Source organism: Eutrigla gurnardus (assembly GCF_963514095.1).
Source record: "Eutrigla gurnardus genome assembly, chromosome: 16".
In the NCBI taxonomy this organism is placed as follows: domain Eukaryota; kingdom Metazoa; phylum Chordata; class Actinopteri; order Perciformes; family Triglidae; genus Eutrigla; species Eutrigla gurnardus.
The window spans coordinates 6,125,541-6,138,714 of NC_139927.1; the positions used below are offsets into that span (position 1 = coordinate 6,125,541).

At 42.0% G+C, this 13,174-nt stretch overlaps 1 protein-coding gene across 2 annotated transcripts in view; it reads left to right on the plus strand.

Moving 5' to 3' along the window:
• The window catches only part of nkain2 (sodium/potassium transporting ATPase interacting 2), a gene marked incomplete at its 3' end in the record, with an annotated part of 67,590 nt that overhangs the window by 33,778 nt on the left and 20,638 nt on the right, over positions 1 to 13,174 (plus strand). For both annotated transcript variants that reach the window (XM_084030647.1, XM_084030646.1), the window contains exon 3: positions 1 to 61. This exon is cut by the window's left edge and continues 20 nt beyond it. In XM_084030647.1, the coding sequence (XP_083886773.1) occupies positions 1 to 61 (61 nt within the window). The remainder of the gene's footprint in view (positions 62 to 13,174) is intronic.

Consider the following 13,174-nt stretch of genomic DNA (forward strand, 5'->3'; position numbering starts at 1 on the left):
GTGGATGACCTGGAACGTTTTCATCATCTGTTTCTACCTGGAGGTCGGAGATCTGTCCAGAGTAAGGAAACCTCTGATTTCAAAATACAGCTGAAAGAATAAGTCTGACAGCGCCCCGTATCATATGCCATGAGAAGACCAAAGGCAGTTAACATGGGGGTCATTCCGTGTCATTTCATCAAATGCCTCCCACCTGACCATTACTTGTTTCTAGGACAAAATATTAGGTCTCTACTGTCAACAGTTTTCTCATGAAACATCATTGAATGAAGGGTAGTTTAGACGGTTTTTGGCATCATGCTCTGAAAAGCCATTTTTAAACAGCAATATCTGGAAACTATCTCACCTGTGGCCTTCAAAATTTCTACAGTGTATATCTGTTACTAATAGCCTCCAGACATGGAATATCAGGGGTGTAGCTAAATGATAACCTAGTATGGTAGGTACTTAAAATGTGGCTTGTTGAAATAAAGTAGTACATTTGAAGAGTGGCTGAGCCCCCATTTTTGCAGATAAAAGACTTCTATCACTTCTGCCTCTATCTCTGGTGTTACCTTAAACATTCTACAAAATATGGTCTCTCTTACATTATTAGTTTCACAGATAGAAACTGTCAAACTGTTGACAGTAGAGACCTAATATTTTGGATTTGTCCTATTAACAAGTGTGTCTTTGTACTTGAATTTTTCCAGGACATTCTGAGATGGTTGATGAAATGACACGGAATGACCCATGGGCACTGTAGTTTATTTTCACCCAACCCCAGATACACTATCCTCCTGGAAAATAGTCTCCAAAAATGCTTTACTCCTGTTTGGATAACGTTTGTTAAGAAGACAATTTTGGTGGGAACCAATAGTTTAGGGTTGCGATCCACAAACAGAGTAAAGAAGTTAGAAAGTAGGTCTTCCTTAGCCACATCCATATATCAATAAGAGATTGCATCTGGTCAGGTTCTCCCATGCTTGATGCAAATCTTGAAGACCCTTCTTCCTGTCAAGAGAACGGCTAGAAATAAACTTTGGTTGCTTGGTAACTTACTATCCATTAACTAGGACAAACCTATGGATGATACCTGATACAAATGTGCCGTCACTCACTCCGTCTACTTATCTACACACATCACTGCTCTCTGAAACATGACTGATGTCTTGTCTGGTGTGCTCACTGCAGGCCAGTGTAAAAGAGACGCACCATCACTGTCACCAGTGGAAGTGTAGTACACAAACACCTGCCTGTATGATAATAGGCCTTCGGAATGATCTCGCTACTGTGACCGCTGAAATCGCTGAAGCAGCTTTCTACCTGTCCCTTCTGACAGCAAGGGTCACATAATTTCAGTGTAATTCTAGTGTAACTTCAACTCCCATAATCAGGGTGGCGAGACCTTGTCGGTGGCCACTTCCTCAAGCTTGAGGGAGGACGAGATCAGCTCGGAGAGATTGATTCAGCTCTTAAACACCTCGTTAGAATGTGCTGAAGCGACGTTCTTTGCATTGCTAGCACACACACACACCGATGTAGATATGAGACACGAGTTGAGGTTATTTATGTCGTTTTAGACTCGCTCTTCAAAAAGCTCTTCTGCAGTAAAAATCTTTCCTTTTTTTGAATACATATTAAGTTGCACAATGAATTAGGTCCAATCAGCGCTTCCATAAACAGAGGAAATCAGTTGATGGGACTGCTGATTAGAGCTGATTACACTCTGTGGTGTAGGTTTTAAAAAAAAAGTAGTTATCCCATCACAATTTACTAATCAGCCGTTCTATTGGACAGTTATGTAACATGTCTGCAACCAGTTTAATGAATCACACAAAATTGCACCACATATCATCTCACCAGATCTTCTTATTATTGGGGTTTCAAGCTCGTTGATCATGATTACTGTTAGTTTGGACTGAAGCACAATTGATGCATATTCTTCTGCTGGTTTCCCTCCGGTACTCACTCGCTCTTCCATACCCTCGTCTCGCCTCTCTTCTTCCCACACACACATAAACTGCGAGCCTTTTTGAGTTTTGTTGCCATCTTAAGTTTCACAGTTGTACAAAATACTCTGTCTTGAAAACTGCAGCTTCATTGATCTCTGTTTTTAATGATATTTACGCCTCTCAATGTCCCTGAGGCCTTTTTTTAATAGTTACAACAACCACTACATCTGCAGGGACAGGCAACTGCTGTCTGGGATTTTGTTTTTATCACTGAGTGACAATACAAGCTTGTTCTCCACGTTGGAAGCTAGAGTTCCAGTTGGGGACATCTGGAAAATCTCCATAATAATGGTTCAAAGGTTGATTGAATAGAATAAAATGAATTATGTCAGCAAATGGATCATTTATATTCAATTATGAAATTATACAAGTGTAATATTTTTCTTCATTTTATTAGGAAAAAGTCCTTCAGACCAAAATTATCACATCTGGTTTCTAACGAGGGTAAAACAGCCAGTTAATTAGGGACACCGTTATCAATTACCCGCTGACCAATCAGAGAGAAGCACATTGGAACCAGATGCTGAACAGCTTGTTTTCATGACCGGAACAGTTTGCCTTCGCCTCGCTCAAGGCCGTCTCAACCTTGACCCAGTTACTCGGGGAGAGGGGAGCCACAAATGCCCACTTTTCCACCCCACCCCCGCCGCCCGGGTTCACCAGCTGTTGTATGAGATGCGAATACACCACCTACCGTTCCGGGGCTTGTTTACTGACCTGAGGACTATTATTACAATGGACCACATGTTAAACAAGTATGGATATGTGTGGGATTGTTGCCACTCAGGTCAGAACAAAATCACTCCACAAAAGATGATGAAACCCAAGTTATACTGTTGAAAGGACTTCACAATGTCAAGCAAAACAAAGAGCATCATTTTATTATTGAAACTACAACAAAAATATATATTTTTTCATAATGTAAAGAAGAAATATATAACAGTTTTGTCAACAAATATGGTGTGATTGGATGAATAAACTCACAATTGGCTGAACCCGTCTATAAGACCAATGGGCGTCATAAACACATTTTACTCAAACTCAAAAACAAGCAGTAATGCATCGCACTAATACGCAGTGTTTTATTATAATAATAATAATTGGAAACAAACAGTTAAATAATAAAAATACAAGAAAACGACAAGCTAATGTTAGCTACCTATCCAACATTTTGGCTAGTTGTCACACGTTAAACCCGGTGAACTTTCTTTTGGTAAATCCTATGCAAACACAATATGTAACGACGGTAACTTCACATATCTAATGGTGCGTTCCAGTTGTACTCGGAAATCGGGATATCCGAGCTCCGAGTCGGAAATTTCAACTGGAACGAGCCCCGAGGTCGGATTTCCGACGATCCACACAAGCCCGACTTGACATTTAAAGATGGCTGCCCCGGTTGTAAACAGTAACGTTACTGATGACCGATCAAAGGGCGATCGATACTTTTTGTAAACAATGAAATACGTAGAAAGACTTTGTGTTTTCTCTTAATCCACCGTGTTTGCAGGTTGCAGAAGGACCGCATATTTGTCCAGAAGGTGTTTATATTCGGACAAGGCAAGCGCGAGAATAACTTTTGTAGATGTAGCCATCTTGTTTCCTCTTCCGTTTTTGGCCGTTGGCTACTTTTTCCGACTTTGTAACTGAAACGCTGATAACTCGGGCGTGACGTCATTCCCAGCTCCTGCTTCCGAGGTAAATGGAACGCACCATAAGATGCAACAAGCCTCCAAATTCAAAGCCAAATAAGTTGAAATCTAAAATCGTGACAGTTGGATCACTTATAAATCCCGGTTCAGTTAGAAACCAAAGAGCGAGATGAGTGCATACCATAGTTTCATGTCACCCAGCGAGTGAACTGGATCTCCTCGTTGGTATTTGATAACGGTAATGATGGCATGCTCCGTGCTTCAAGAACACTGTGATAGAAAGGGAAAATCTCTTAATCTCCCTCTCTATTGCTTTCTGATGCCTCTTTCCTCTTTCATTGCCTCTCTCTCTCTGCCTCCTCCCGTGTAATTCATCCCTCCTCTCCCTCTGCTCGCCCTATAATCAAGTCTTTTTCATGTTTTTTTCCCCCCAAAGTGCCGTGCAAATATGTCCCAGGCTTCTCTTCCGCCGCCTTCTTCTTCACCTTCTCGCCTCCTTTTCATTCACGCTCTTCCCCTCCACGCTTCCAATGTCAAGACTTGAGGAAATGTGTCGCCGTCAAGGAGGCTTTTCGCTCTTTATGGTGATAGTGATAGTATAGTGATTCATAGTGCGGCTATTTATGTATCGGCCAGTACCAAGTGCCAATTTAATACATTACTTTACACACTTGGGCCATTACTTTGGGATCACGGGGCAGAAGTGGTTGCGACAGACTCCATTTTTCTTCATTACAGGGATCTGAAATCTTTCAGAGTATGAAAGAAGCAGAGAATCAGCCGCCTCTTTGATTCAAGCCATGTTATCAGTGACTCTTGGATTCGTACGGTAGCTTTGATCTTATTTTCCGTTGCCAACTCTCCGTGAATACAACTGATATCCAAATTATGCGTCCCTAGTGCCAGCAGTTTCATTTTTATCAGAAATATGATCAGACTGTCAGCGAGATAAGCGGATACTTAAAGGATTCCCATTTTAATGAAGTTATATTTATGTACATTCAGATTTTTAAATGAATATATAAAGAATATATTGCAGTTAAAGACAACAGTTCAAGTCCTTTCACAGTGGCGGGCATGTTTGTTGTGTAATGTCAGCAGAAGGATCAGACTAGTCGCGGTTCAGCCGCTGAACTGTGAATATTCCTGATGCTAGTGCGGGAAAGTCAGACAGATTAGAGCTGTTAAGGTATGAAAATTGCCAAATGCCTCTGACATTTCGTCTGGATGAGGAGCGTAAACCCCAGACAGCGCGTGGAAAGGTGGGAGAGACAGATGCGTCAGTGTGTGTCAGCTCAGTATGAAGTCAGTCAGATGGCCAGATGGACGGACGTTAGAGGAACGAAACGGATCATCACGGCTGAGATAATGGCGGCATCGATGAGACATCATGTCATGAGTCACTGACATTGTCCCACGCAGGCAGGTGGGCTGTAACGGCAAGTTCGATGCATCAACTCTTTTTATGCGTCCGTTATTGTGAGCTCGGCAGTTTGAACCCGACAATAGAGAAAACAATCTCAACTCAATCTTCGACCGTATCACGCCGTTCTCATCAGCTGGTTCGGTTTGCTGAGTTGCCGATGGAAGTGTAGGTGTTCGAACTTTCTATGATTCTGAGCTGCCAAAATATTCCACTTTACAGAGCAATTGCCCAGGTGTGTGGAGATGTGACTGGATTTTACCTTCTCTCCTTCAAATGTTTCCTTCTTTCCCTTTCAGCCATTATAGGTATCGTGTCCCTCTCTATCACGGGAGCCTAGTCAAACAAAGGAAACCTCGGTCGACTGAAATTAGCACCTGCAGTTGTATTAAAAACAAAACGATGTGGCTATTAAGGCCTACTAGAGCAAACATTTAAATTAGCCAATTCTGATCATTTCAAAGTAAAAGCCTATCCATGGTGTTGCAGTGGCCGGTCAGGGTTTTTCAATAGAACAGCAGATCTGATATGAGACTCAACCCTCAACAACCAACCTCTAGAGAACCCAACCTCTAAAACCTCTAGAGATTTTATTCCAAGTACCCCTTCATGAAAGAAATGAACCCTGACCCTCTTTTTCTCTGTCCCTCCTGCCCCCTGGAAATAATGGGCTTTTCTTCGTTGTAAAGTAACACCAGCGATTCGTCAATCAGCCAACCGGAGGGTGTCGGCCTTTCTTGTAATACATTTGCCTTCGGACATGTTTGGACTACACGTTGCACAAACTACACCAGCATTCCCCGGATTTTGGAATTGCATATTTGGTCTGATCAGCAACTGAAAAAACAGGCAAGAGCCAGAAAAAGAGTTGATCAAATAAGAAAATAGATAGATCGATAAACTGCGTTATGACCAGTCTTTTTTACGACATGGTTTCCTTCTCAACAGTATGCCTATGATGGAACCTTCTATCAAATGGGTATCTTTGCCTCCCATAAGGCCCCTGTTGAGCCCCATGGGCGAGATAAGGTGTTAATCCTGTCTTGACAATAATTTGAGTTTCAGCCTGAGATTCATAACCATATATCAGTCTGTCACACTCCCCTCCTTCCTGCCACTCACCACTGCACTATCTAATGTAGCAGCAATGCCACAGAATTCATCTTTAAAAAGATTCCTGATGTGGCATCCCTGACAGATTTGGAGGGGAGCCTGTGGAGAGGAAACTGTCACCACGCTGCGTTGCAAACACACACTTGTATATTCACCATCAACTCTCTCTCTCACACACACACACACACACACACACTGACTGTCTGTAGTCCAGTGTGTCATATAAAAGATGCAGACACCCTGTGCACGCATACATTCGCTCAGCCGTCAGTCATTTCCTGAAGGGGTGGGCCGCTGTGTGGGACAATTACCCCGCATGCTGCAGTTTTTTGCATACTCTATATGTCTTGTTTGCTCTGCCAGAAGTTTGGAGAAGTTGACATTGTTTTTTTTCAGTCAGAGGAGAACATTAGGGACACACAAAAACAGTGCCATGTTGAATCCCATGTCTGTCCGGGCGTCTAATTCCAGTCTGCAAAACCCACAGTAAAGACAGAGAGAGAGGAGTAACCTCAGGGAGAGAGTGGAGAATAAGAGCTACAAATGAAAGATGGAGAAGGAGAAACTAAAGAAGACTGAAAGATTGGGGGTAGAGGAGGCAGGCGTCTGGGGCGGACAGAGAGACAGAGGGGTTTAGACAGGCGAAGGTATGATAGGAGCTATAAAAGATGAGGAGTTATGGATGAAGCCACTTGTGAATTGGTGTCCCTTTCAAGAGAGGAAAGAGAGAAGAGGGGGCGGGGGGGGGGGGATGAAGGGGAAAAGAAGAGAAAGTTAGCAACGAAACCTCGGGGGAAGATCGCTTATCTAACAGGGAAAAACATACGCCTCTTTCATATCAAGTTCATATCAACATCAATAGCGGCTGTTGTCAGTGCACAGCGAGCTTTTCACTGCAGGATGAATGGTGGAGGAGATATGACATTAAATCAAATTGCGAACCACCCAATTCATCTTGCGAGAAAAGTGAGGAGGAAAAAAAAAAAGTGGGGTCAGTTTGAATGCTAATAATCATTTAATATTACCCAGCATTCATTCTGCCCCGCCGATTGAGACAATGAATCAGGGGATCCCGCACATTTAATCATAGGCGTTCTAGTTAAAACATCCACCCTGATTCACTGAGTCAATGCATCAATCCCGACTGTGTTTGATCAATGGATGCATTTGTGGAAATTGTGGCATGAAATTGCCTTTTTTAATCAACACGCCTCCAGTGGGATTTTCCTACCAGCCAATTTGATCGTTTTGAGCTCTGAGCTATTATTGCTGGTGATTCGATTTGATTATTCATCGTTACTGTATAGTTTCATGTGCAACGCCGTGAGTCGGTTTTTACTTGTTAAAGTAGAAGCAGCTGATTAAACAGAGATTGGCTGCATGCCGTAGTGGATAATGGGTCTGACTGACTTGCCTGCCACAGTCAAACTTGTTCCAGGGCTTTGAATGTTTGGTGCTGATTTCAAGTCTTGAATGTAATGGATTTGGCCCCGGCTATGGAAGCAGAACATTTGTTTTATCGTAGGCTGAAGAGAAAACGTCTACACTGCCTATTCTCACAGTAGAATCGTGTTCATGGCAGATTATTCTACCGTTCACCTCCATCTTCTCTTGGCTTTGGTGGATCATATGCTCATGTCTACCCTACTTACTTTTAGAGATGTCGCCAGACACCACGTCACAATTGCATTATTATTATTATTGTTCCATGGGAGCGACGGCAAAGCTACAACATTAAGACCCCAGTTGTTAATATATAAACCTGAACTATCCTTTCACAAATATGCCTCATCAACACATTGATCTTGTGAAACATTTTTGTACCTTTTAAGTTTCTTAAAGAATTCTTGTTTTATCATCCTATCAAGTTAATATGGCGAACGGAAGACAAGGGTTTCTGATCAACTAATGAATGCAAATCCAATATTCACTCTTATTAACTCGGTTTTTGGTCTCCACCACCTCGTGAGTGAAATATCTGTTAAAATGTTTTGAATAGCTGCAGAAAGCCAAACAGCGTTGACCTGAGGGGAACTACAGAGTTCTGCTGTGTTCATCACTACGACACCTTTCACATAACATGTAGTCTTTTGAGCCAATGTTAATACAAATATTGATTTAAGCAGCTCGAGCGTGCGGCTGTTGATATTCTCCCGTTTTTCATTCCCTTTTCCATGGATATAACTTATGTACTTTTTATATATAAACTCAACCCATTGAAAGCTTGCATTAGCAGCCTCCCCCCCCCCCCCCCTCCTTTATGCAATAATGGATCCCACCTGGTGTATGGGTAGTCGCGCTATAATTGGCCTCACGAATCATAAAGATCGAAGGGGTTAAAATGGTGGTGTTGAGGCATTTGCTTGGAGATGGTAATGGGTTTGGGGTGGTTAAGATCAGTGTTGGGATCTGAAAGGGTCTTCATCACTACCCCCTCCACCCGTGCACACACACACACACACACACACAATTCCCTCACACCCCCAACCAATCTGATAGGAGAGAAGTGCTTTAGGCATTATGGGTTAAGGCCTCATCTAACACCCATGGGAAATTACAGCAGAACAACATAGGGAGATGCACCGTGACTGATGATATTGGTGTGAAATAACACAGACAGAGTGACATAGTGAGAGAGAGAGCAGAGAGAGAGAGACGTAGATAGAGATAGAGGTTCAGTTAAATAGAGTGAAAAATTGACTTGAGAGGGAATAATGCTAATATCTCCCAGTCACGGATTTTCTGCCCTTTAGTTTGATGATGTGCTGCTGATCGTTCTGGCTGCCTGCTGGACCGACTGAACGTCTGACTGGTGTTGTCTGTTAGAAAGTCAAACTGACCGTTTATTTACTGTCTGTATGCCTGCTTCGCTACACGACTGCTGGAGCTTGCATTGTATGTTTGGAGCATGTGAAAAAAAAAGTGTTAGATTACGTGCGAGTCGATGTGTGTTTTAGGGCGTGTGTGAGTGTGTGTGTGTGTGTGTGTGTGTGTGTGTGTGCGTCCAGGGAGCAGATGCTGAAGCACTCGTGGGGAAACACTGGCACTCCCTCCCTTCTGCCCTCTGTCCATCCATCCAGAATATATGTGGGTCTGGAGAGTTAAAAACACAATTATCTCGGACTGAGATTCTCTCTTCAAATTCGACTTGAACGTTGTTACTTAAGGTCTGTACCCTTTTATTAGAAGCAATGAATTGACACATTTGTTAATAACCCCGTCCAGGCAGTGTGAACTGTGAACTGAACATTTGCATATCCTGACAAACAGCATTAAGAGAATGTAAAAAAAACAAATCTGTTTACGTCACATCTGCTTTGATCACGTCGCTGAATAACACCCTTTCCAAGTACCGTTTTTTTTTTTTTTTCTTTCTTATTCTGCCAAGGTTGGGAGCTTTATTTATTTAGTCAGAAACGCTCAATTTTCTCTTTTTTTTATTGTAATTGTTGAACTGCTTTCAAATGTAGCTCCAGGTTGCATTAAAAGGGGCATCAGGGGAAATACCATTTTCACCCGTATTTCCAGATGGAGATGGAGGGGGAAGACAAGGAGAGTGGAAGACAAAGGAAAGCAGAGTGGGAAATTGAGAGAGAGAGAGAGAGAGAAGGAGACGGTGAGGTGGAGAGAGGGAGGCAGAGGAAAAACAGATGTGGTTCATTGAAGCGGCACTCGCCCACAGTCAGAGACAAAGACCTGAGAGCATGAGTGCATGATCCTCAACTACACGGGAAATTATAGACTGTGTGTGTGTGTGTGTGTGTGTGTGTGTGTGTGTGTGTGTGTGTGTGTGTGTGTGTGTGTGTGTGAGAGTGAAGTATAGAGAAAAGGGGGATAATAGGAGAAAGGTGAGACACCTAGAAAAGATGTGGGGAGACTCATGACAAAAAGTCAAAAATAGCACTTCATAATGAACTCACACACACACACACACAGTTGGATGCTAATAAAGGTCCATTCAATATGTTTCGTTTGTAAGCCAATCAAGCCCATTCATCACCAGACAGATTAATATGATGATTTTGGATTGGCTTCATCATCCTGGTGGGTTAAACGCTGCAATACTAAATAAATTACAACAGATAACATCAGTGCATCAACGCCAGCCCAGAGCTGCAGATTTAATTGTATTGTATTCCACCGGTGAGTGTGGGATCATTTTGAAATTATCATCCAAATCCTTTGTGCTGGTTATGAACACTGAAACTGTTCATATTTGGATATTTCTTTTAATTACAAAAGGACTATCTTCACAGGTGCCATACTGACTTTGGAAATATGGGCTCAATTTCCAATGTGTTTTTGAATATTTTTTATTTTGCTTTCTGTGGTGGTAGAGGATTGTTGTCGCGGGCTCACTGCTGCTAGATAAATAGAAGGGAGATAATGCAGTTTTTTATTATTAGTACCAGCCTGGTCCCGAGCTTTATTACAGACCCTCTAACCCCAATAAACTCATGCAGAGGCTCCTTCAAATCAGCTGAATGGAAAGGGAAATCACAACGGCTTGCCTTTCCAGGTCTCTTTTGTTGTGCGGTGTGGTTTGTTTCATATTGATGCAGCTTAGTGGAACATATAGACAATGTGACTTTGTGTTGACATAGCTTCAGTACAGGTCCAATGGGATTTAAAGCAATACCTTTACTTTCTTAGATGGGAAGATTTCTCATCCAACTCTCGGCAAGAAAGCTAATTTCCCAAAATGTCAAATGATTCCTTAAAGGGGAGACGCCTCAGACCAAATCATCACTCGTACATTTTTAGATTTGGGCTATTTTGCTTCAATAGCATGTCTTCTTTCAGACTAGTGGAAAGAAAGAAAAAAGTGTTTATTTTACTACACTTTATGTATTCGCATCAGAAAACTTGTGATACAAAAAAGTATTGTCTGGCAAAATTGATGGAATTTTATGATACATATCTTTGAAGGCCGTGTTCTCAAAAATAATCCAGAAGTCTCCACTTCAAACTTTCCAGTGTCATTTCTGTCTATCTGGTTTTACAGAAGGCTTTGTTTGTTTTCCATTCATCACACATAGCTGATAACATAGAAAGTTTTTTTTTCATGGCTGTTGACGGTTTTCTGATTCATGGAGTGACACAAAGAGATATCAGATATTCCTTCTATTAAATTATATATCTACATTTTTAATTAGATACCTCATAATTTGCACATTTAAACATAACATTTAAATTAGCTTTAAAAAGTTACTCCCCTAAAGTAGACATATCTGATCATCTGAGAAGCAGATTCACAGTTTCAACACATTTTTAGCTAAGTGATTAGTCTTACTCTCTCCACCTAAACAGCTGCTCATATTTTATTCGTATATCTATAATTCATATACGCCTGTTTAGAAATGCTCTCTGTGTTCCTACAACATACGTATAAATAATCAACGCTGCTTTGTCTTGTCAAGTTGATTTGAAGTTGCAGCTTATTTGGTTCCTATACATTCCGCTAGTTAGCATCACGAATTAGCATCCTGCTTGGCCTTGATGACATTTCTCCAAATTCGGCTTTTCACTGATAATTACTTTTTGTTTTCGTTGTTCGAGAGGCTCATTAGAAAAGCACTGATCGAGACTGTACTGAAATAATCATCGCCTCTCTCCCGACACCATTCTTACAGCGAGAAACAGAGAGCACAGTAGGAAGAAAAGAGGGGGAGAAATATACGAGGGAGAAAGACTTGAAGCGAGGCGGTGACAGTAAGAGACAGAAGGGGGGAGAGTGATGGGAGAGAGAGAGCTAGAGAGACATTTAGAGAGATTTTACTCATTAAAAAGAGGAGCACAACAAGGGGAGATGGCATTAATCAAGGTCTGCGCTAATGAGGCATTTACTCATTACACTGAAATAGAGAGAGGCCAAAGAAGGGAAAGAAGAGGGGGGGGGGGGGGAGACAAAAGAGAGACCATGGTATGAATTAATAGAGAGCAGAATGGGACAAAATGAAGTAAGAGAAAGAAGAATATGGAGGGAGGTGACAGAGTTAAGTATAGATGTGGTGGGAGGATAAGTGGGGCAGATAAAGATCAAGTGGAATACACGGTGTAGAAACGGATCATATTGATGTAAGAACTCCCGATCTCTTTTTAAAGGTCCGTCATATGTAGTCTTCACCGGAACGAATCCTGCCGGTGTATTCTTAGCACACGTGCTGGGGAACTCACAGTAAATGCATTTTTGATAGAAAGGGAATACAGGCAATCAAATTTCATTCATTTTTTTTTTTTATATTTGAGTAAAAATGAAAGCAGAAATAAAATGAGCGAATGAAAAGAAAGTCATTTTTTGTTTTCAGCGTGCTTCTGAAGAGCATTAAGGCTTTTCATTAGACTAATGGGAAGCAGTGCAAGAGAGGAAAGCACGCCAGTGTGTAATGCATTTGTCAGCGTGTGTGTGTGTGTGTATTATTGTTTGTGTGTGTGTGTCAGGGCGGTTTGCATGGCCATCTGTGGAATGATCTATGTGCCTCCTTGCTAAGTGGAGTCGTTAATATTTGCATTATTTAAAACCAAGGCAACTATCATAACTGATTCAGTGTGCGTCTTTCAGGCTTTTAGAAATAAAAGGATTGGAGGCGGATAACGTAGTCGCCACTGCAGGGAGCATCGCTATGTGGTCTTCTGTGCTGTGAAGTAGAACCCAAACAACAAGGGACCCGACGTGTTTGTTTATTTGCTCGTCGGTTGTGACGTTCTGCAGCTTCTGGCTGTTATTTCAAGTTATCTCTGCCAGATGATGGAGCTGCTCACGCTGTGGTGGACGAGTCGAGCAAACAAAGAGAAGACGGCGTCTCCGTATCTGTACAACAACAAGACTAAGAGGCCGTCCGCGGCGAGGACGTTAGCGAGCGTCCACACCGATGGACGATAACGTTCTGTAAACAGAACGCTGCGGCAGTTTCCAATGAGATTATTAAAACATGCAGGGTGTACTTATACACATTAAAATGACCTACATAGTAGTGAGTACATAGCTGGGG